Source organism: Buteo buteo, chromosome 21, assembly GCF_964188355.1.
Source record: "Buteo buteo chromosome 21, bButBut1.hap1.1, whole genome shotgun sequence".
Classification (NCBI taxonomy): Eukaryota; Metazoa; Chordata; class Aves; order Accipitriformes; family Accipitridae; genus Buteo; species Buteo buteo.
In genome coordinates, this window is record NC_134191.1 from 19,617,090 (window position 1) to 19,641,582 (window position 24,493).

Genomic DNA, 24,493 nt, shown 5'->3' on the forward strand with positions numbered 1-24,493 from the left:
TGGTTGCAGGCAGGGGGACGGGGTCGGAGCTGAGGCGCAGGGTCACACGGGAAGCGGGAGAAAGGGGGTGGCCCTGCTACAGAGCTGGGGAAATCGCCTCCACCATCCCGCCGGGAGCAAAGAAACCCGGGAGAAGGTGCTGGCTCCGAGCTGCTGCATCCCTGCCACGGGCCCAGTGGCTGCAGAAGGCTGTTTGCAGCCGGCTGTGAGATGCTCAGGGTGGGGAGGAGGAGGAGGAGGAGGATGCTGCAGCACCTGCCCTTTGTGCCCCCGGAGCTACATCTCCGCTGAAGAGGGGCAGAGACGCAGAGCTGCCTGCCTCATCCGCGGGCAGCGACAGGCAACGCAAGGGCAAGGACACGCCAAGCCCAAGTTGGGGCACGGGACGGCTCCAGCCACCTTCCCCTGGTCCCTGGCTGTGGGAGCAAAAGGGGCAGCGCTGCGGGTGGCAGAGCAGGAGTGGATCTGGCCGCCGAGCCGCCCGGCGAGGGAGCAAATTCCCCTCGCGAAGCAGCTCAGTGCCTCTCCCTTTGTGCCTCCCCCCGAGTGAAGTGCCTATCTCGGAGCCCGCGTAAGGCCATCTGATTGTGGTAGCAGAGATCAGCCCTGCAGAAAGGACAGCGGACGTGATTGGAAGTGTGAGCAGCTCCAGGCAGGGCTTGTGTGGGGACGGCTGCCTGGAGGGACGCCCCACGCTGTCCCATCGCAAAGCACCCCGGCACCAGTGGGGCCGAGGGGAAGGGAACAGCCCCATCCTGCTGTCCTTGATGGGCCCATGCAAGCAGCTCTCCCACCGGCCAGGCTCCTCTTGACAAAACCCAGGGGACAAAAGAGCTGAATTTCTCATGGGAAAAGCCATATATTTAAAGGAAAATGATGTGTAGGCGAAATAAGCTACGAAGCTTGTTTAAAACCCACCCTGCCTCCTCCCTGTTTCCCCTCTGCAGATGAGGTGGAGAGATGCCACCTCCCCTGCGCCAGCTCCGGCCAGCCACCGAGGCGGTGACATTCCCCTGACATTGCGAGGGGTGGCCAAACCATTCGCCACAGCTCGGGAGAATAACAGGATTGATATGCAAGGTTTGGGCTTTAATTCCAGCCGATGGATTGCGAGTGTAAACACGCTGCCGAGCCGATCCCGGCGTGGGGACTCCAGCTGCCCAGAAAGCTGCTGAACTCAACTACAGCCGCAGTAGCCAAGTGGGAGTCGGGCAGGGACCGTCCCCACCTCCCCTGAGCAACATTGCCAAGATCAAAATCCAGATTACCCTCTCATTTTCATGTAGATCTGAAGAAAAGGCACAAACCCTACTGCTGGACCCCCTGCAAAGCCGCAATGCCACAGCAGAGCCAGCAACCTGGGTGCGTGCCCATAGCAGCCAGGTCGTGGGCTATCCAGAGAGCGGATCCGGCCCCAAACTTGCCATTAATGTGGGGCTCAGGTCCCTGGGGGAAAGCGGTTGCACACATAATAGTTCATCCCTACCAACCTCTCCGAGTACCAGACAGTGATTTAGAGGCGCCTGCTGAAAACAGGCTTTAGACGGGATACAGCTGTGGCCCCGAGGGTACCTGCAGCACCAAAACCTCTGCTTTGACACTAGAACCCTTTTTTAACGAGCCCAGCAGAGTCCTGGTGTCACTTCTCCATCCCTCCCCATCTCAAATCATCGGGGCACCCTGTCCGGGTCCAGCCCATCCGCTGTCCCCCGCTGCAGCCGGGAAAATCCAACCCTCCTTATTTCCCCCACACTGGCATGGTTATTCTGCACTTCACCAGAGCTGGAACTACTGTATATAATTACTGCTCCTCTGTTTATCATTATTCCGTTATATCACCCACTTCTGAGGGGCTAATTTGTATTCTGCCAGGTTCGGCGCTGTCTGGCTGCTCTCATTCATGTAGCTGTAAAGAGGCATATGTATAGATCTCAGAGACAAATATACAGCTAGCTATACGTAGGACACTTCATGCATCACTGACACCTATACGGCAAACAGACCCACGGAAAGAGCTGATGTTATCCAAGCTACGTTTATCCTTTATCCATAAATCTCCCGACCTCAACCGAGTTATTTCTGTTTAAGCCAGGCTGAATTTGGCCCCTGAAACGGGGCCATTTCCACGTGGATGAAAGCAGGCAAAGCCATCACCAGCCCAGGCAGGGATGCTAGGCTGGGGCTACAAGTTGCCACCTTGGGAAAGCCGGAGGAAGAAATTCTGCATTAAATTTATATTAGAGCAAAGGAGAAGATGATTCAAGTTCTCCTGGATTTACACCAGTTTAACTGCGAGCATCTCGGCAGGCCCCCAGCCAGATTTTGCAGCATTTCTCATCATTACATTTCAAAAGAACTTGGAAACATCTATTTTTCTGTTACAGTATGTACAACGTAACACAAATAGATGCTACAGTTTGAATATATTATTTGCTACACACCATTAGAAATCGACTCCATGGCAATATATCAATATTATACATATTTATTGCTTCAGCGAGAAGTCATCACGAGCCAAGAGCTTTTGCCATATTTAGTGCTTCAGCAGCTGGGTTGCCAGTCAAATGTTTTCTCCTGAGCCTCCCAAAACGACAGACAGGGGGCAAAACCCAGGGCTGCCCCAACACCCAGTGAGCACCGGTGGCACCACCCAACAGCTTTACTGGAGGCTGCCACGCTCTCGGCAAGTACCTGCCCACCATCACATCCAGGCTGGTGCTGGCTGAGGAGAGCCAGCCTGCCCACGGGCACAAGGACTATTGGGGGGTCCCCACCAGCGACGGGGTTCGGAGCTGCGGATCGAGCCGGGGATGCGACCCGGCACAGCAGCGGTGCCTTGGCCAGGCAGCTCCTGCGGATGCAGACACCCCCGTTCATCGCTCATCTCCATGGGAACAAACCATCACAGCTAATGATGACTGCTTAAATGGCAGCACTGATGACAAACACGGGGCTGATCCGGCGGCTGCTCCGGGATGCCAGCTGGGGTTTCGCAGCGCCGGACAAGCCGGGTAGCCACGGCCTTCCCCTGCGGTGCTCCACCGGTACCCCCGGCACCAGCAGAGCTCCTGCGAGCCGCAGCACCCCGACAGCATCCCTGCATCCCACGTCCTGCCCCACATATGCCCGATCAAGAATATATCTCACCGAGATCCCAACACATCCTTTTAAATTTCCCAGGGGCACCCATCCATGTTAAGTCTGGAAAAGCCAGCGAAATATTCATATCAACACACCATGATTACTACTAATAATGAATATAAATGCCAGCCCTCGGCACGTGGCTGAGAAACTCCAGGCCCGTGCAAAAGGGCCCTTCTCCTTCTTAAATATCTCAGGTTTTCCTGAAATGCGGCAATTTAATACCAGGGAGGGAGACGGTGTGTTCTCCAGCCACATTCCTGCTTTTATAGCAGCCCAGGTTATAAATAACAATCAGCCTCTCCCGCCAGCCCGCTCCCCTATCCCCCTTAGCTTTTTTTAATCTTTGCCAAAGGTACTGTTTAGAGATCTTTCTAGACCATTTATTTTTAAATTACCAGCCAGAGGAGAGAAGAAGGGAAAAAAAAAGAGAAAAAGAAAAAAGGCAAAAGAAAGAAACTTCTGGGGCTGATAGCTTATCGGGAGGAAATCCAAATGTCACATTAGTTGAGAAAGTTGGAAGATTAAATTTTCCAACACCCTTCATCTGCTGCTGACATTTAGGGGCTTTCTTTTCCCTCCTCCCTCTCCTCGCTGCGTCTCCCGAGCGGGGCGAGCAGCGAGCAGGCAGCCCCTGCCTGCAGCCCCTGCCTGCGGCCGGGACCGGCGCCACGCTCTCCCCCGCCTCCCCTGCACCGGAGGGTGCTGAGGCTGGCACAGAGCCCCCCACCACCAGCCCCTCACTCTCAGCCCTCCCCGGGGACCTACAGCAGGTGGGTGGGTGCCAGAGGGCTGACCTTGGGGTGAGGATACCTTGAGGGAGCTGTGCTGCTTTCCACCAGAGAACGGTACATCCCAGGGGATTTTGGCCTCAGCTGTGACTTAAGCATCATCCCCTGCCGTAAACGCAATACCGAAGATGGAAAATTACTTTATTTCTGCATTGTTTTGCCTGTGACACCCAACCGAGAGCGTCTGCTGATTTGAACGCTTCTCCCCAGATAAACCCCATAGCCCTTGCTCGCGGGGAAAGGGGAAAACTTCTCCGCTTCTGCAAACATTTTGAGAGCCTTAGGGACCCTCAGGAAAATTTTCTGATGTTCCCATTTGTTAAAAACCAGTTGGAAATCCAAAATCTGTTTAGGAAGATAGTGGAGCTGAGGTGCAAGCAAAATGAATAGGAAGCTCATTTCTTTCACTGTAGTTAAAGCCTGTGTAAAGCTTGTGAATAAGCCCCAGTTACGTTGAATAGGCATTGTCCATCAGAACTGACTCCATTTCAGCTAGATCCTTCTCAATTTAAATATAAAAATTGAAGCTAAATAAAGAAAAGACAGAAAGAGCGTTATTTAGTTCCATTCAGATCTTCTGGTATCTTCTCCCTACTTTTTTATTTCAGCATCACCTTCTTTCTCTTCATTATTTTTGCTGGAATTAAATTTGCTGGGATTTCACTGGGAAGCGGCAATGGCATTGATGGGGAAGCATCCACCCTGCTGAACCCACAAACCTCAGCATGTGGACACCCCCAATTTTGCTTGATTTTTCCCCAGAGAGGGACTGAAGTCAGTGTGGCTGATCATGGATTTGCAGAGCTGTTCCTCCCCGATGACACGCCACCTCCCTTGGGGAAGGGCCGGGGACCAGGGAGCTGAGCCCCGCTGTCCTCAGGGACACTGCACCACGCTGCAGTGCGCCGTTTCTTCCCGGTGCCCCATGCGCCAGAAGGGCTCGGCGGGCAGAGCTCCGAGGTTGAGATGCCTCCTGTTTCCTAATCCTGCCTAATGTGACCAGGATGCTCTCCTCACTTGCAGAAACGGCTAATCCCAAAGCTAACAGCCAGGAGCTGCCAGCTCGGATCACCGCCACCGCCACCGGCTGGGTGTGGGCAGCTGGGACCAGTCAGGTTAACACTGGGTACGGGGACGTCCAGGTCCCCTGTCCCCTGCCCCGCAGCAGTGATGGCAAAAGCCGTGCCCAGCCCGATGGATGCACCAGCCCTGCTCCTCGGTCCCCTGGGCAGGGAGCTGCCCTGCACCCTGGGCTGTCTCCTCTTGCTTTGACCGCCAGCCAGTTTTCCCTCCATTTCTACCCAAAATCCACTTTAACGCATTTTAAGCCCATTAGCTCTGTCCTCTCTGGAGCAGCCATGGAGAGCAGGATCCTCCCCTCCCTCCTTTGGCAGCTTCCCCCTGGCTGGGGAGGGACAGGAGACATCCCCTGCTCCAGATGAGAGGGACCCTGAGCAGGGAGACCTGCTCGGGAAAGCGAGAGCCCTCCGCTTCGGTCACGGCATCTGCCCGACCTCTCCGTCCCACCTCCCAGACTCTCCGTGGCTCCGTCGTCCCCTGCCAAGGAGCCCTCCTGCTGTCACCGCCTGGGGACGATGGCACCGGTGGCTTGACAGTAACCGCTTTGCCGGCATCCATCCTCTGCTCCAGCCTGCCCCCAGCTCTGCTCTGGGGCATCACCTCCAAGGAGGGGTGAGAGGAGACCCAGAGCTCTGCACGGAGCGCATCGCCCGAGCTGGTGGGACCCCACCAAGCCCGGATCCTCCCCTCCCCTCTGCACGGTGCCTTCTGAAGGCTTGCAGGGTCACCCAAGCATTATTTTTTGGACGAGGCCACGTGGCTTGCAAGCAGGTTGCTGCCAATGCCACGTGCTGCCGCTCTTCCCATCCCGCTGCCGTACCTGTCTCCTGACGGCACATCTGCTGCCAGCTCTGCTTCGGGGCAAGGACTGGGACCGGGGCACTGGCACTGGCTGGGGCTGCTCCGAAGCCCCCACCCCGCTCTGCTGGGGGCTCCCGGCCAGCTCCGAGGACACCGCGGCACACCCGCTCCCCAGCAGCACCGCGCCAAGAGCACCACTGACCCGGTGAGCCCCTATTTTGGAAGGATCCCACGGCACGGCACAACGCAGGAGCCAGGTGTGCCGGCAAAGTGGGGTGCCACGGGGCAGCAGCCTTTGCCGGCGGAGCGCCCTGCGACCACGGCACGGCACCTGAGTGCCACCACCGTCACCGCGCGGAGGAGCCGGCAAATGCCAGCTCCCTCGGGAGCGCCGGGAGAGCGGAGCTGTTGGGTCTGTATTTAAAGCGCTGATTGCCAGAAATCACAGGACGGCTGTGCTGGGAGGGGGGCAGAGAATTAGATACAGTCTCTAATTAAAGGTTTGCTCTTCATTTGAATTTCAGATGCCAGCTTTAATTTTAGAAACTTTTGCAGGCAGCGGAGCGACCTGCCCCCCCCTGCCTGCTACCAGGCCTGGTGCTGGCAGACAGATGCCACCACGGCTCGTCCTGGGGGGGACAGGGCTGCGCACCAGGCACTCGCTGCCCACCGCAGAATCTTGTTACGCTGGCTGTAACGAACGTTGCGCCACGCTTGCCCCAGCCCCGGCAAGGGGCTCAGCCTCGGGACGGGGCAGTGACCGTGCTGGCGGTGCAGCAGGGATGGTACTCACGTATTCAGTGTCAGCCTTGGAGTCGTAGTACTCGATGTCTTCCTCCTGCGGAGAAAAGGGAGAGCTGAGTTAGTGCCGGGCAGGGACAGTGGATGGCGGAGGGGTCCCTCCCCCTTACTTGTCCCCCTCAGCACCTCTGCCATGCTGCTGGCAGCCACCACATCGCTGGGGACTGAACCCTGCCCGCCCCACGCCGTCCCTGGGACATGGTCGGGACCCCACATCCCCCTCATCCGCCCTCCAAGGACCGGCCATCGCCTGCCACGCTTCTCTCCGCTCACGGCTGTCGCCAAGCCGCGGCGCGGGGCCACGCGCGGCCTCCGCCACGGCCAAACAGCCCGGTGACGGTGCCACCGGCGCGACTGTGGCCTCTGCGTTGCCACCGGGTGGGAGACTGCACCGTGTCCCTGTGCCCGGGATGCTTTGGTCATGTTGCAAGCGTTGGGAGCCACAGGAGAGCCGGGCACAGGCTCCCCTCCCCGCATGGCAGAAACAGGGAGAAGAGCGGCCTCACTTCTGCGGAGAAATGCACGTTGTTATTTTGGGGTATTTAGAGCCTATTTAGGCAGAAAGGTCTGCTCGGATTCCTCTTCCCTGCGTGTCAGGACGCGAGGCAGCTGATAAAATTCCTAAAGAGGCAATTCGGAGAGCAGCAATGCTGTCACAACAGCGTTTCGTGTGCCATCAGAAGGGGTAATTAAAGGGCACTCGGAGACTCTTCTCTGCGTGCCGGGACGCGAGCGCGATGCCGGCGCACCGGCAGCCGTTGCAGCGCTAACATGTCTGCCACTCAATCAGCCGTCGGCTGCCGCCACGCAAACCAGCCTTCCTCCCCGCGTGCACAGGCAGCGCTTCGGGACGATTATTGCTGTTCTTATTTAAGGAGGAAAGCGATCTGGGCCCAGAACAGAAACCCAGCCAAAACCTTAACGGCACTCACTGCATCCCCGTCCTCCCCGCTCCTGCTCTGCTGCTGCCACTGCGGCACCCAGCCCGGCCACGGGCTTGTGCCGGGGCCGATGCCACCACGATACCCAGCCCAGTCCGGCCACGGGCTCGTGCTGGTGGCACCGTGACACCCAGCCCAGCCTGGTCACGGGCTCGTGCCAGGGAAAGGCACCAGGAGGTCCGAGCAGCTTGCCAGGCAGCCGACACCACCGCTCCACCGTCCTGGTGCCAACTGGGAGCTGGCACTCACTAACCCCTCACTGGTGTTACCCTCCAGTCACAAACCCGCTCCCTAGAGCGGTTTGCTGCTGCTTCTCCAGGCTGTTAAGACACAAGACCACCAAGAGGTGGCAAAGCCCCTGGAGCGGGGATGCTGCTCTATGGGGAGCACTGGTGGCAGGGGGACCCTGGCGGGCTGCGTGGCCAATGTCCCCCCGGGATGGGGATTGCAAAGGGCAGTTTCGGCATCCTCCTGGGCAGACGGGCCAGTGCCTCCCAGGGGCTCTGCGACTCTAACCACAGGGATAAGGCAGCACCGAGAGGGGAAAGTGAAAAAAAATCAACGCAGCATCTTCCAATTTCTGCTATTAAAAAGCCTAGTCATTAGGGGAATGTACTTATTAATTATCTGTGATTTGTTGTGAAATGCTGAGGGGGTTACAACAACAAGAAAAGGAAAAAAAAAATATTTCTCTTTGGATGCCCTCCCCGTGCTGCTCCCGGCCCCACGCACACCCCTGCCCCTTGCCGGCGCTGCCGTCTCCCCGGGTCCGTGGCCATCTGCACTTCCTAATTAAAGGAACCCCCGGGAGACCCGTAACACAAACGAGCTAATTTCATGTTTAATGATCTTTAATCAGAAGTGAGTGTGACTAACAGCAGCCATCCAGAAGGTGCTTTGTTATTCATTTTATCTTTCATCGGCTCCTCTGAAAACCTCAAATCCCCTCCGACACGCGATGGCCCCGCTCCCGCAGTGGGCGAGAGGGTGTGAGGTGATGCTCGGGGAGGAGAGCCAGTCCCCTGGTCTTGCTTTCACCCACTCCAGCGCTCCCACGGCATGGCACGTCACGTCACGGCATGGGTAGCAGACCTCCTGGAAGGACATCTCTCCCACCGCTTTCCCTAGGGATCACAGAGCCCTTGCCATATACTTTTTCAAACCCCTGAGACAAGGGGAGTCAAAAGAATCTCAGTAGACATAATTTTCCGCACGTCACGCCGATGATCCCAGGAGCAGCCGGGTGAGATCCCAGCCCCGCTCCACACCGCGGCTGAGGTTTGCACACGTGAGACGGCACGTGTGGGACAGCCAGCGTCACCGTGGCCCTGGCCCCGTCATGTGTCCCGATGCCAGGCTCTGCTCTCCTTGCCACAACCCCGCTGATGCTGGGGGCGGTTCATGGGGTGCGAGGGAGCCTGTGAGAGCTGGCAGGGCATCCGTGTCCTTGGCACCCGGAGGCTGGTGGAGCCAGTGGGAATTTATCCCAGGAATGAGGGACAGAGCCCTCGGAGATGCTCTAGAGAGGTGCCGGGGGTGTCCCGAGAGGCAACATGGGGTCCTACAATTTCTTCTCCCTAATATTTGTTTTTTAAACTGCACTCGCCTTCTTCACGTAATCCTCTCTTCCTCCTCCTCTGGTCCATGTCAAACCCAGCACCCAGTCTGTGTAAATAGCACTGATATTTCTAGAGCCTTTCAGAATAAATACCAATAAAGAAAACAAGGGGGTGAAGATGTCGAGGGATTTCAGGGCAAAACATTGCCCCCGTCTCTTGCAAATGAGCCTGCAAAAAGCGCTCACTGGTTCGCATTGAAGGGCTGGGTAGCTGCTCCTCGATGATGATGTGTTAACCGCTGCCCATTTTCTCTCACCGTAATTGCCAAATGGCATCTGCGTAATAGCACTGCAAGTGCCACGTCGCTAGCAGATAAGCATGGGATTATTTCAGTCTCCTAAACTCTCAGTGCAAGTTAGGGGGAAATGACTTTGGGAGTTAAGTGCAATTGCAGAGTAATCTGCAAACGCTGCTGAAGCCATTGCCCAGGCTTCTCTGGCAAAGCCACCGAGCAACCACCGTGCCTGCACCAAACCTGCGTGGTTCGGTGTCATTGGGCAGCCCCTGGCCAGGGCTTGACCCATGTGGGACCTCCTGGATGGGGCTCCAGGGATGCTGCGTGCCAGAGTCTCCCTGGGGACCCCAGGTCCTGCTTGTCCCCCCGAGCTCTCCCAAGGGAGGACCCTGTTTCGGCACGGGTGCTCCCTGGCCACGCGGCGGTAGACCAGGTTTGAGCCAAAGGGGGGTTTGACAAGGAGGAGCACGGGGGGGTCTCAGGTGGGCAGTGCGGGGCACTTCTCCTTGCCACCCCCTGCACAGTCTTCTCCAAGAGCACTCAAATAGGTCTTTTTTTCGCCTAAAACAATTACAGCAACTAAAAATAACACTAGAAAGGTCAGTGCTCTGCTATCTCACTGCAGCCTAGAGATGTCAGGACGGAGGGGTGGTGGCCCAAACCTCCAAGTCAGCAGTCTAACGAGGTGGCAATCAAACCACGTCACGCACGTAGTTGCCACTGCCCCGAAAAAGCCTTGCAAGGAGCTGTCGGTGGCACATCAGCTCCTTGCTCCAGCCCGTCCAGCTGGAGGATGCAGCCAGCAGGGACACAGCAGAGGGGCCATGGCTTGCTCTGCCCCTATAAGCTTTTCTGTAAGATCACCCAAGCTGGCTAATCCTTCTCCCACAGATTTGTTGTCCTCCGCAGGATCGCTCGCTGTCGTCCTGTAAGGGTCACCCTGCTGATCGCGTGCCCTGGGGATGCTGCAGCTCCTCAGGGCGGTTTTGCAGGTAGCTCCTGCTGCACTGCATTGATTCTGGTCCATCTCAGCCCTCCAGCTGCCGGTTTCATTTCTCCGAGCGACACAGGTGACCCTCACGGGCAGGAAATCTCTTTCAAGATTTAATTGGCTCTGGAAGAGCTTGCAGTGGTTTGCCTTCCAGGCAGTTAGGAGGAACTCGGAGGGCGGTGAGGAAGACAAGCTGGATCCCAAGCCGACACCTGCCCGTTTCCCAGCCGCTGGATGGGGCCGGTGGCAGAGCCAGCATCCCAGCCCACGGCGTGCGGATGGGGACAAGCCAGCCGAGCGGGATCTGTGCCTGCTCAGACCCGTGGGCAATTCAGCGGGTGGGGAGAGCAAGCAGGAGCCAGTGTGCCCACACAGCACCGGCGGCTCTGCTCACGAGTCCATCTGTCCTCTGCCATCAGCACTTAAAATGGGCAGTGAATATTTAGGGAGTTCTTCACGTCCCTGAACCATTAAGCATGCAGAAATAGCAACAGATTTTGCTTATAGTTGCACCTTTCGTATGGGAGATAGCCCATAGCGCGTCATGCAGATCCCGCAACTCCGACTGCGCCTGCAGCACCCGCAGCCTCGTGTCTGGATTAGGGCCGGGTGACAGCAGGGGATGAGCAGGGGACACAGCGCGTTCCCACCGCACCATCACCCCTGCCAAGCCCACCCGTGTCGGGAGGAGCGGGATGGGACCGGCCGATGGGGACGGGTCCGTGCCAGTCAGTTTGCCCTAGCTGGTGGCTGGGGCTGGAGGTCTCAGCTGGGTGAGTGCTCACCCCGAGGTCTCCCAGCCCTGTCACAAGCACAGCAGTCGTCTTGTCTGTGTAACAAGGCAAAGAAAGCATTTCTGCAACAGCTGCCACGGGGTGGTGTGAGGGCCACAGACAGGAACAGGCTCCCAAAGGGATCAGATGAATTCCTGGGAGAAATTCCTACCTGCAATCACAGCCACGCCTGGCTCTGGGCATCAGGAAAAACACTGGCAGCGGCTGGTAGGGGCCAAACCTTTTAATTCCACTGAGCTAGAGCTATCCTTGTCCATATGCAAGATGATGAATCCTTCCCCAGTCCCCGGGAAGAGGAAAATACTCATGGTTAGCCCTAGCCACCACAGGCTGTCGGATGGACGGGTCTGGTGGGGACGATGCCCCTCCTGCAGCCCTCGCCGTGCGAGTCCCCTCGCATCCTATCCAGCAGCAGAGACCGTATGCATTACCCAGGACAGGTGGAAACAGTCATCATAATCTGCCTTGGCATCTTTTTTTTTTAAAAGCAATTTCCTCCCTCTGCCTCTCTGACAGAGCTGGGGAAATATTTAAGTGACCCGTCAACAGTTTTTTCATCTCCCCGAGAGGATGTTTTATCTGATCACGCCTCACCAGCTATTCTTTACACGGCATCTCCTGTCCGCTCCCGCTCCTTCGAGGCTGCCTCAAACAAGACGCGGCTGCCTCTCTCCTCCGCTGCACCCGGACACCGTGGGGATGCCAGCACCCGTGCAGAGCTGGTGGGTGCCAGGGACCCCCTGCCCTGCCAGTGACGGGATGGGATGGGACGGGACAGCAGCACCGGGAGGGAAGCCGGCAGCCCCTGCGCCGAACCATCGCAGCCATGGGACCGCCGTGGGTGGCCCAGCCATCTCGCAGAGCGGGGGGCGAGAGGAGCCCCCTCAAGCCCCATCCTTGGCTTTTAAGAGGCAACAGCACTGACACAGGGTTTTTGTGAATGATTTTCTTGTTCTGCTTTTCAGCCAGAACGGCTCTACAGCAAGGTTGGTGCTTTAACACAGTAATTCTCCGAGCGTAATGAAAGCTGACATTATATCAAACACAATAAAGACTCTCAGTTGATGGAGATCATTCCTGAACACACAAACCCATTAAACTGAAAAAAAAAAATATCAATTCTACACACTCGCCAGCCAAAAGAAAATGTGATTTGTTATCTAAAAGGGGGTTATAAACACAGCTTCAATGCACTTTCTGTGCTGTAATGAAAACTGGGTTTGAAATGGCAAGACGACTGCAAATTAGAGTATTTGATTTTATTTTCTAACTTTTTAGGTAAACCTTCTACAAGGGCAAGTGCAAGGTTACAGCGACGATCTTTCTGTTCTCGGCCGATAAGTAGGATCTGTAATTAAAGAAGGAGAAAAACGAAACGGGGATAAGGAGCTGACGTTCACCCTTCTAACACCGCTTTGAACACAAAGCCCTGCCTGCATTGCCGTGGCAAACCCACAGGAACAGCCGCCAGCGCCCACGCGCGGCGTGGCACAGCCGCCGCTCCCACGGCAGACACGTGCCAGATGCACCGCGGTGGTGCCGGACGGAGCAGCCGGTCGGCAGAGCCCCATGCCCGGAGGGATGCTGCATCCAGGGGTGTACGGCCACGGAGGGGCATCCACCTGCACCGCCACGTTCCCCTGCTTTATCCCTCGCCTTTCTTGGGTGGCCGGCAGCACCATCTCTGTTATTCCTCCTGTCCTTCCCCATTTGGCAAACAGTGATCCCGTTTTCCCTGGAGTTTTGTTTCTAATGGAGCTTGAAATTATCTGGGCTTTGTTATTTGCTTGCGTGCTTGCAGATGGGGGTTATGGATGGAGGCAGCGGCGTGGGGCTGCCCGGTGCCCGTTCTCCCTCTGCCACCTCCGCGCACACCACCGTACCCCAGAACCACCCCTGCTGCGCCCAGCAGTTAAACCCTGTCCCCAGCAGCTCCTACATCTGCAGCTCAATGTATAGCTATTTTTTTTTCCCAAGGAGAAAGGGCCTGCTGGGCTCTGACCCTTCAAACGCCCCTTTCCTCTCCTGAAAGGTGGGAGGCAGGGGGGCAGCAGGTGGAGCAAGAGGGGAGCTTCCCAGTGTAGCAATGGAAAATGCAGTGAGGAAGAAGAACTGGGAGAAAAACAACAGTAATAAACATTTTATGAAGCAGAAAATGGCTTATAAAGAAGTCAACTTTTAAAGGCAATTTATATAATCCTGCCAAGCACACATAAATGAGGGGATGGCTCTCTGCAGCTTCGGAGTGTCCCTTAAAGGGACAAATAGCTCCGGCAGCCCCAGCAGACTGACACGCAGTGATGACGATGCCCTGGGACCCATTTCACGGCTGGCGGCACAGGCCTGTGCCTTTGACGGCGTCCCCCAGGTCAGCACGGCCTCTGCTCCCGTGCGCCGTGGGGGTGCGGGACACCCGAGCCCCTGCTGACGGTGCTGGGATGGGGCTGAAGGCCTGGAAAAGAACCCAAGGTACTGGAAAATCCTGGAGGAAAGCGGAGCACGTGGGTGGAGAGGAGGTGGGAGAACACAGAGCTGGCTGGGATGCCTGACGGGCAGCGTGGCAGCTTGTCAGCGAGGATGGATACAAAGGATGGCAGCAAAAAACTCAACGTGACTTTCCGGCATTTTTATAGATATATTTTGCAGGTCCTGAGCCTCAGCAGGGTGGCAAACAGAGGACGGAAACCTGGTAGACAGCATGGCAGTGTGGGTTCCAGCCCTGGCACCTCTACCTGCTGCTGGGGACGGTCTGCACGCGGGGCTCAGCACCCCTGCCACGGCTGGGGGACAGGGCTGGGGACATCCAGAACGGGGGGACAGCCCTGACGTCCCTCGAGGGACAGACCCCCGTGGCTCTGCACTCTGCAGAGTGGAGCCAGCCTGTCGCGGTGAACCCCCTGCAGAGCCCTGGCTGCAAGGCGGGAGGCCAGAAGCTTCTCACTGGGAAAACTGGGAGCTTTTTGGGGTCTCTTATCATACCAGTGCCAGGCGGTCGCAGTGCCCCGTGGTGGGAGCCTGCCCCGTGGCAACCAGACCCAGCGCTCACTTTTCCGGGGCTCCGCCAGCCTTCGCCGGCGGGTGAACGTGCATCCCCGAGAGACCCTCGCTGTGCAGGCGGGGAAGGGCACGGCCTCTTCCCCCTCCAAATCACCGGGGGTGATACAACGGCCCCACGCCGCAGCCTGCCCCGCTGTCCCCTTGTCCCTGCCCACCATGTCACCCCGAGCTGCCACCCGGCCCCGAGGTGAAACGAGCTGGAGGGACAATGTGAGGGGTGGCCCGGGTTGCCGCTGCATGGGTGACCTTGGGGACAAGACTGATTTTGGCCAAGGAAAATGCTCCGGTGTCCAGGGGAGCTCTGGGGACATGCAGGGACACGGCCCCGGCTTGGCACGGCTGGGAGACACAGGAGGCCTGAGGGTGGGCGAGGATGAGGAGCAGGGACAGGGCAGGACGGCGGGGGGCAGGAGGGGTGTTTTGGGAACAGGGAGATGCTTTGCAAAGCCCCCCGAGGTGGGAAGCTGAACTCAACCCCTTCAAAAAGGCCAGAATGGCCAGCGTATGGCTGGGAACACCCAAAAAAAGCGAGAAAAAAGAAACTTTCCCTGTAGAGATGGGTCGTGAGTGATTGCTGGCAGCAGCATCCCAGCCACTCGGGCTCCTGCTCCTGCTTCATTTTCCCCCGGACTTCCATAGCAACCCATCTGCAGCGAAGTTTAATGGGGCTGCCATTAGCACTAATGCAGCGCAAACACTCAGCATCTGCCGGCGCGCCTTCAGATGGAAACACAAAAATAACCGCGCTCGCCGCAATCTGTCATCGACTCTGGCGCAAGGTTAGGACGCGACACGCTGGGAGAGGAGGGGGTTGCTGCGGCCAGAAGGAACAAGCTGCTGGGTGGGAAGGGAGGAGAGGAGGAGCTGAGGATGCTGGGCTGCCGCCTTCCCTGCCCGCTGCCCATGCCAGCCCCAGCGACAAGCCGGGGGCAGCGGCGGAGCCAGTGCTGCACGCGGGTCTGACCGTGCCCTGCCGTTTTACGGGTGAAGGGTGGCAAAAGGAGGTTCAACCCCGGCAGCGAGGGCCATTTACACAGCCCCTCCGTCCCTCTGCTCTGCCCGGGAACCAGGGCCGATGCAGGCAGGGCTGCCTGCTTGGGGGGAACAAACGCCCAGCACCCTGGGTGCTGTGCGCAGAGCTGGGCCAGTCCATCAAGTGTCCCAGCCGGGTCTGGGCTGTCCTGATAAAGCTGTGGCAAGCTCCGCGGTGACGCATCGCTGCACATTGTTTCTGGGTGACTCGCTCCTAATTACCTTGATTAAGTGGTTGCAAACAGTGCTATTAAAAATATTTTTTCTACGAAAGTGGATTTCTGGAAGGTTTGTGCCATGAATGGCAAAATGAGCCAAGAGCTCCCCAGCGCTACAGCCTTTCCCGGCCCGTTTTGTATCCCGGCTGTTATCTCCCTCGCCGCGGAAGGCAGCCGGGTCTGGATGGAGAGGGAGCTCCTTGGGGCTGCAGAGGGGTCCTCAGCAGGAGCCCCCGCAGCGCGGCAGCTGCCCGTGTCTGTGGCCCAGGGGATGAGCAGAAGCACTGAAGACCGCTGCGAAACGCAGGGACCTTGCTCCAGCTCTGCCCGTGCCCCGGCCACAGGGCATCCACTCCTGGGTGCCAGCCCAGCGTGGGGTGCATGGGGCCACCACGATGCCCCTGGGGTACCCAAGGCCAAGCTTTGGGTGCTGCTCGGGGATGAGCTGCTCTGGGGCTCCTGATCCTGGAGGACACACAAGATCAGGCCAGCACTAGGGATGGAGATGAGAGCCTGTGGGAGATGCCCGCGGCTTCCCTGGTGCTACTCGCAGCCTCCCCTGGGAGCCCTGAGCCTGCAGCCAAGGTGCTGGCGAGGCACCGGTGTCGGCATCACAGTGCCCGCACCAAACCTTGTTATCCTCTCAACCTCCCCGCCACCGGCCTTCCGGAAAGGTGACAGTAATTCGGCAGCGCTCTCATGCAGAAAGGTCTCGGTGACTGCTGGTGTCAATGACAACTGTCCGTTGGATGGGAGGGCCAGCGGGGACACCTCACCTCTCCTTACCGAGGCTGCTTCTGTTAATGATGGGAAGACCCTTGCTAGCTCAGCCTCGCCGGGTACCTACGGGACACAGCTCCTGGGGGGACAAGAACCAGCCACGAGGGTCCTCCTCACGCCGGCCACGTGGCAAATGAAAGCCAAGCCAAGCAGGTCGACACCTTGCCTTCTCTTCTGCTCCTACTGCCTCTTCCTCTCCACATCAAACCCTGGTGACCATCGCCAATGGCAGGAGGGTCTGCACAAGCAGGATGTGGCTCCAGGTCCTCATCTCCCCTCCTCCCTGAGCAGATCATGGTTGCAGACAGAGAAATACCCCCCAAAACACACCAGCAAGGCCTGGCAGCGGGGATGTCCCCAGGCTGTCCCTTTGGCGACTACATGGGGTTCCCCAGGGCTGGGCAGGATCCGGCCCAACCCGGAGGAAGGGGCTGGGAGGCCCAAGAGTATTTTTTATTGTAGACTCCGTTTGCACTGGAAGGAAAACAATCTTTCCTTCCTTTTATATTATTGTTATAATTTGAGAGCATTTCCAGACAGAATCCTTCAGGTTCCCGCTGAGCGCTATCACTGCCAGAATTACAAAGTCAAATGCAATCATTAAACCCACATCTTCCCTCTCCCAACCCAGACTGCTCCCTCCCCCAGAAACAGCCCCCACCGCAACCGCTGGCAGGCGCCACGGACGAACCACCGCTGGCAGGCGCCACGGACGAGCCACCGCTGCCGTCACCCCACGCGAGACCCCGCTCGGCACCAAACCCGCCAGCTGCCGGAGATGGCGGGGGGGGGGGTAAGAGTCTCCCCGGCCCCCAAACCCTCAGCGCTGAGCCACCAGCTCAATCTTCACCTCCTGCCTTCTCGCTACGCGTGTGCAGGCCGAGGCAAGGCTGGAAACGAGCTGAAAATCGCTTCATTTGCTCTCGTTAGTGCTGGCAGGTGGCGGTGCCGGGGCCGCCTGCGTGCTGAGCAGCACCGCACGGCCAGCGGTGACTCGCGAGGGAGGGAGGGAGGGCGACGAGGGGAGGAAGAGCCGAGGGATGGGAGTGGGGATGGGACAAGGAGCCCATTCCTGTGCCAGGATTCATCCCTGAGGCCGGTGCCTCCGCGGAGCCTTACCCGGATGTTGTCCTGCCAGTGGTGAGCCTTCTGGAACTTCTCCGCTGCGTTGGCAAGTCTCTGCAAAACAAGCGGGAGAAGAGAAGTGAGAAAAAACGGGGAAAGCAAGAGGAGCCGGGCATTGCCCGCGTCAACCCGGGACCGTGGCAGCACCTGCCCTCCCTCTGTTTGGGGGATGCCCCCGGACCCTGCCGCCCCTCCGCCACGCAGGCAGGGGGGCAGGAGTTGGGATCGCAGGCAGCAATGCCTGGAGAAGGACATCCCAGGCACGAGAAGCCGGTGTTTCTGTTTGCTCCCGCCTTTCCCAGAGCAAGCCAGTGCCTCCAGAGAAATTCCTGCCGCTTGAACACAACCAGGGCTGAGCCATGGCAGCTTGGCGGGTGTTGGTGTTACCGCTGGAGCCGGGCAGGCCCTCATTTGCGGTGCAGGGCAAGGGCTGAACCCGGGTCCCTGCACCGATTGCCCCCCAGCTCTCTGCAGGGCAGGGCAGACCCTTCAAAAATGCTTCAAAAACCCCCTTGAAATGCCCCAGCACCGGGGCCCAGAGATGCGCAGCTCTGCCCACCCAGACGAACCCCTCCACGTGCCCGTACTCTCCTTCACCCCATCGCACGCCCAGGGCCATCGGCTCAGCGGCACTGCGCCCATCTGCAACGCACCAGTGCTCCCAGGGAGCTGGCGAGCAGGAGAGGAACCAGCTACGAGACGCGGCAGCTCTGCCTGCAATCACTGCCTGCAGCGGGAGGCTCCGGGGCTGAGCTCCCGGCCACGTCTCACCCAAATCCAGGGCAAGAACAATCTTCTCCTACTGAAGCACATGAGGCTTCCAAGGAGACAGAAGCATCTCCATCCTGATGGCTCCAGAGGCAGCAGGCGGTACGGGCAGGCTGCTGCCCGCCCTGGGGTAGCCAGAGGAACCGGGGCGTGCCAGGAGCAGGATGGGGCGATGCTCAGCACCGGGGCAGCCTCGCTGGGCTGGTGAGAGGCCTCACCAGCACGGAGGGTACAGCACGGCAGGGCTGGAGACCAGGGAGCCCCTGGGGTCCTGACAGTGCTGGGAAAAAAAGCTGCAATCTGGCCTTTAACGGAGCCAACGGGGACAGACAGGGCAAGAGCTCCAAGCTTTCCAACAAGATCCACTCTGCATCGCTAACCAAATGAAACCAAGAGCAAAACAAGCGACACAGACCTTTCCCTCCATCCCTCGACCAGCCCCCAGCCCCCAGGGGTGCAGGCAGCTGCTTGGGGAGCTGCCTGCCAGGCTTGTACGACCCCATTAGCACCAAAGCCCAGCTGGAGGTAGCACAGTGTCCTGAGCCAGCCCGCAGAGCCGAGGGCCACCCGCACCCCTGGGTGCCGGGCACCCTCACTGCTCGCAGGGGTGCAGGATTTATCCCCGCAGCCTCGCAGCACCCGGCACAGCCCGCTCCCCACCAGCCGTCAGCTTTACAAGGCTCCCGGGAAATACACGCCGCGGAGGGCTCAGCTCCTGGGGCTGGGTGGCTAATCTGTACGGGGTTAATTGGCCACGAGGCTTGTGAGGCTGTTGCAGCCCAGGAAGGCTCCCTAGTGAGTTAGTGGGAGACGCATCAAGCAAAGATGTGCCTTACGGCCGGTGCTGCTGCGTCGCCTGCTCCGCGTTTCCCTGCACCTCTCAGCAGAGCGGGACACGCTCTGCTCCGCGCAAGTGATGCCGGCAGCCAGAGCACGGGGAGGGAGGGGAGCCCCGGCTGCCTCCAGCCCCCCGAATCGGCTGGGAGGAGGAGGAAGGAGCGCTGACTGCGGGGTGACATGCTGAGCCAAGCAACCACCCCAAATCCCTGCCTGGGCAGCACTGCAGAGATGCACAAAAGATTCCCAGCACTACAGCACACCCGACTTTCACATTGTGAACCACAAATCCCAGAAAGAAACAGCACTCCTTTGCTCAGTGGGGGTCCGGCATGCCAGTGGGAGCCCACTGGGGTGGCTGTGAAGTCCAGCTACACTCCTGGGAATTTATTTCCCCAGGGCCTAGAGAACGCCTGGCTAGGAGAGCACGCACACACGAGACAACGATCTCCAGAGATCAGCAGCCGCCGTCCCTGCTGTCACCAGTTCCTTCGGTGCTCCCATCAGCACACAGGGATGCAAAATGCCTCAGTCCTTCTAAGAGGATGCTCGGGGGAAAGAAAGTCCCGAGGCTTCGTGGTGTCTCCTCCACGTGCCTCCGCTGCCTGCAGGAGAGCAGCAGCACCCAGCCCCGGCAGCACCCAGCCCCGGCAGCGCTGCGGGAGCAGGGCCACGATGGCGGGTGCTGTATTACTGGCAGCGTGGCAAAGCACAGGTACTCAAAAGTAAGGTGATGAGCAGTGAAAGACATCACAGATCTGGCCCTTCCCAGCCAGAGAACATCGCTTGTTCTTATCAGATGCGGGAAAACACGTATCCATCACTGCATAATCTCAGCACACACTGGTGGAAACTTTCCTGTTTAATCTTTTTTCTTTTTTTAATCTTGATTTCCAAATCAAAGTGCTTGCTTTCAATGGCCAGCATCCGAGGGGGAAGATCAGCTACCAGCTAGGCATTGAAGCAAAATACCTCTGGCTCTGGTGGTGGAGAGAAGAGAATGGGAGACAAGGCATAGCTGCACAGAAAAGCCAAGTAATGTTAATTTTCAGGGCAGTTTTGCAGGGGCTCACCTGCCCAGGCACAGCCCTGCTTCCCCAGAGCCACCTAGAAAAGCTGTGGCCCAATTCTGCACCTCATCCCCCGAAGCTTTTGTGCTCTGGTTATATATCGAGATGGCTGATTAAAGGCGAGCATTTATTCCAAGTTGTGTTTAAGGCAGCGGTGATGAAATATGCATTTTTCTATACTTGATAAGAGCGTGTTTGTTTATTATGGGCCAGGGTAAGATTTATGGACATCTTTAACTATTCATCGCCTTGTGCAAAGTGCCTGGAGGGTTGCAAATGGTGCAGTAAGGGACGGCTACACCCAGGAACGACACTTCGACAGAAGATATTTTTCCTCTGGAAAATGTCAATTCGTCAAAGTCGATCCGGACACAACTTTGTTTTTTAAAAAAATAAATCCAGATGTTCTTGTTTGATAAATAGCATGTTGCAGGGATGGGGGAGCCCGCAGCAGGATGGCACAGCCACAGCAGGGTGCCGTGCCAGCTCCCGGCCGCTGTCAGACACCCACCCCTGGAGAAGTGCCCCCAGAGCCTCCCAGCTGTTGCTTCTGCAGTATTTTCCTCGCTAAAGACATTCCAGTCCCGTGACCAAGACGGGGGCTGGGAGGAGAGAGGTACCAAGCGGGCAGCCAGCCATCCCTCCCTCCTCTGCAACAGGGGATCCTCTGCCCGCCTCCATCCCTGCGGGGGGACACGGCTGGAGCGATGCCACGTCGGGGGGCTCCCATGGGAGCAGTCCCGTCCTGTGCCATCCCTGGCTGGTGCTAGAGGGGAGCCCCAGCCAGCCCCTGCCCAGAGATGGGCTGCTGGCATGAAAGGGATGGGTGAGCGCTGGCTTCGGGACCCTCCAAAACCGTGGCAACAAGGACAGAGTCCCCAAGAGGACTATCTGGGACAGCTTTGCTCACAAGCAGGACCTGGAGTTGTGTGTTAGGGCCAGGAAGGTGCTGCTGCTCCAACACCACCCCCCCCCCCCGGCCACATCTCCATGGGGAAGGTGATGGGTCTGCCTGGAGCCACACACTGCTGCAGGATGTCCCCATTAATGCCAAATGAGTTCATCATGAATAATGTTACCATGATCAATACAGCTCAAGGATTATTTCTAATCCTTAATAATGATTAAACCATTATTTTTCAAGTGTTACAGATCAATCAGTCCATCTTAAGGTGCGCTGCGTGCAGAGACTGCGAGATGCCCGGGATGCAGGCAGCGCACTGGGGAGCCGGGCAGGGGTCCCGTGCGCGTACACAGCAGCCACCAAAACCTCCTGGGGGCTTCAGACCTCAGGCTGTCAATTGTGTGGTTCCAACAGCAAGAAAAATCAGAGGAATTAGCAAAAATAAAGCACGGGTGTGAAATACCTGCAAATTTCCAGCAGGCTGTGGTGCAGGGACTGTCCTGGCCGTGGCAATTTAAGGACTGCATTTTTTTCCCCAGAAGTCACTGAGGGCTAAGGACAGGAGATTTAGAGGTTGAAAACACTGAATTGAAATGACTCTGCAGGTCATAAAAGGCCAGCAGGAGATTTACAAGGGACTGGTGTCTGGAAATCCCGATGGCGGGGTCTGCGAGGGGGAAGGTGCTGCGCGGGCTTTATCATGCCTCGGCGCAAGGGAATCTTTCGTATTCCGCATGGTGCTCCTCTCCGCCTTGCTGCTCACCCGGGCAGATCCATCACGAGCTCCCTGCTCAGCCCACTGGCTCACCGGGGATTAAGGAGCCTCGGGGAGGGCACGGACTCGGGACGGGCAGGCGGCGGTGAAGGTGGCAGAGCCGGGTGCATGCCCTCCCTCCTGAAAGCCACGCGGGAAAGGAGAGGGGGGACGAGGTGGGTGACCTTCTGTCTGCCTAGAGGATGGCACCTCCAAAGACACGGCTGCTGGTTTTCCCCCACTTTGCTCCAGGACCTCGCTCCTCAGCCCCAATCACCCACGAAAGCTCACCCACCTGGAACATGGCTCACCCACACGTGCTCGTCCACGGCGGCACCTTTTGGGGGGCAGCTCGTCTGATGCCCAGAAGCTGCTGGGAGCGAGGTGGTGGGAAACGCGCTGAGCATCGGAGCTGGCGCAGGCAGGGACCGCAGCCTCCCCTCTCGGCGGAGGGGACCGTCCCTGCTATCAGCATCCCCGCTGCTTGAGGGGCCAGCGCGCTGGGGGACTGTCCCCGATGTAGCAAGCACCCAAGGGTGCTGCCCACCTCCTCCTCCTCACCCCTTCTCCCCCATCGCACCCGGGGCTCTCCTGCATTGCTCCAATACTTTCGCACAGCGATTTTCCAAGGGAAACTGGTCCAATGCTTTGCTAAATCTCTCTTCCCAGCCCCCACGTGGCAATAAGTATGCCCTGGCTGTTCCCGCCTCAGTCAGATCAGTGGGTTTAACTTGGGAGGCAGCGGAGCAGAGACCAGAGCGGCACAGGGAGGCCAAAGGCCAAGGTTGGATTTATAAACCAGGATTACAGCAAAAACCCTGCAAAAGGAGACCAAGCAGCCCTGCGTAACAGCAGCAACACCGCCCCTGTGTCCCAAGCCTCCCCACAGAAATAAAGCACCCCACAACTGTGCCAATGCTGGGGGATGCTCCGCAGGGAGCCTGGGATAGTGTCCCTGGCTTTTCCCCGCAACCGGTAAGGAAGGGCCCAGCTACGGCCCGGCACGCAGCGGCTGCGTGTGCCCAGGGATATTTGCTCCAAGGCAGAGCGGCTCCTGCTAAGCCTTCATTTAACTTCCCTCTGCAGGGCTGTTATCACCCTCATCTCAGCGCCTTCCCCAACGGCGTGAAGTGTATTAACCTCCTGCACCTGAGCACACAGCTGGAAGGAGAGATCTTTGCTGGAGATTAAAACAGCCCCGTGCTACTGGGCCAGAGAGCTCCACGGGCATCTTATCATTCCAGCTCTCCTCCCAGAGCAAGAAAACACAGGTGAAAGGTTAAGACGAGGAGGTGAAAAACAAACACACATGACAAAGTCAAGCCACCCAAGCCCCAGGCAGGAACACCCCCTGGGAGCTGGTTTTGCAGCTCTTCCTCCTCCACGATGAAGGAACGAGGATGGCACCAGCCCCCCCTCCCTGGACAGGGCACCCTGAAACTGCATCTGTCACTGCAGAGCATCTGGAAAGGCGAAAGCCCACTCCACGTCCTTCACACACCTCCATCCCGGTCTGCCCGGGTGCACCAGAGCAGAGGGCACCTTCTCACAGTCCCACCTCCTGCCACCAGCTCCGGGGTGCCCCCACGCTGGCTCTCCCTCTCGTCCCCAGCCCGTCCGTCTCCTCCCCATTCACTGAACTTGCTGCACGCACCCCCCTAAGCAAACCCTAACGGCACAGCGCGCACACCGCCATCAAAAAATGATCAACCGGCGACAAAAGATGACAACCCCCTTATATACACGTAAGGAATATAAATCTTGAGTAAACACTGTAAAGCAGCGAAGCATCTCATCCTGTAATAATCTCCGAGACAGTTGATCCCAGGGCTCTTATTACCCCCGCAGCCGTCATCTGAAATCCAGTCGGCAGCAGGCTCAGCCACGGCTGAGTATTGATCAAGGAGGCAGCTTCAAACATGCTGCAGCATTTTTCTTTCGGAGCACTAACTTGTTTGTCAATAACATGTTTGTCAATAACTCCCTCGGCCACGCGGAGGGAAAGGGATGGCCGGAGCCCGTCTCTCCTCCTCTCATGCCTGGCTCCAGCCCGTGCCCGAGGGAGGATGGAGCTGGAGTCGGCACTGGCTGCTAAGGCTCTCCTGCCTGTGGGAGGGCAAATAAAGCCCCAGTGAATAGTAAAGAGGGGGTGGTAAATCCTCCAAGGGCTTCCAGACCCTGGTGTCGTACCAGCCGCTGCTGAGGACTGGCAGGGCGGTGAGCGGGGTGACCCCTCTGCAGAGCCAGCCCCGCCAGCAGCGAGGGTTACAGCCACAAACCTGGAGCAAACCCAGAGCCAGAGCCACTGCAGAAGCCATGCGGGGCAGTGGCACGGCCAGTACCTGGCCCTGGGAGCCTGGGACAAGCCCCACAGCCACAGCTTTCATCATCTTACTGACCATTTCAGTAACTCATAGCTCTGCAGGCCAGCAGTGCGTGGCTCTTGTTCCCCTGCCAGCATCTGTCCCTGCTCCTTCTCCTCCAGAGCCACAATTTTTACCACTAAGAAACACCATCACCAGTCCTAACAAGCACAGGGAGGGGAGGAGTGAAACATCCCAAGCAGAGAGGTACCCATGTGTTTGCAGGGGCAGGGTGGGGTGGAAAGGGAGACTCGCGTTCTGGGGCATTTCTCCTACCCCAAAATATCGCTCAGGCCTCCGGAAGAGCTTAACTTCTTGCAGACGGAAAAGCACCAAGGGCAAAAGGACAATGCAGCTAACCAGGCATCCTATGGCATGAGCCTTGCCTGAC

At 58.1% G+C, this 24,493-nt stretch overlaps 1 protein-coding gene across 1 annotated transcript in view; it reads right to left on the minus strand.

Annotated features, from left to right (window-relative positions):
* Positions 1-24,493, minus strand: part of CACNA2D2 (calcium voltage-gated channel auxiliary subunit alpha2delta 2) — a 226,972-nt gene that overhangs the window by 28,067 nt on the left and 174,412 nt on the right. Inside the window, exons 4-5 of the mRNA XM_075052711.1 lie at positions 17,401-17,460; positions 6,607-6,651 (exon numbers count right to left, since the gene is read on the minus strand). Coding sequence (XP_074908812.1) covers positions 6,607-6,651; positions 17,401-17,460 — 105 coding nt within the window. The remainder of the gene's footprint in view (positions 1-6,606; positions 6,652-17,400; positions 17,461-24,493) is intronic.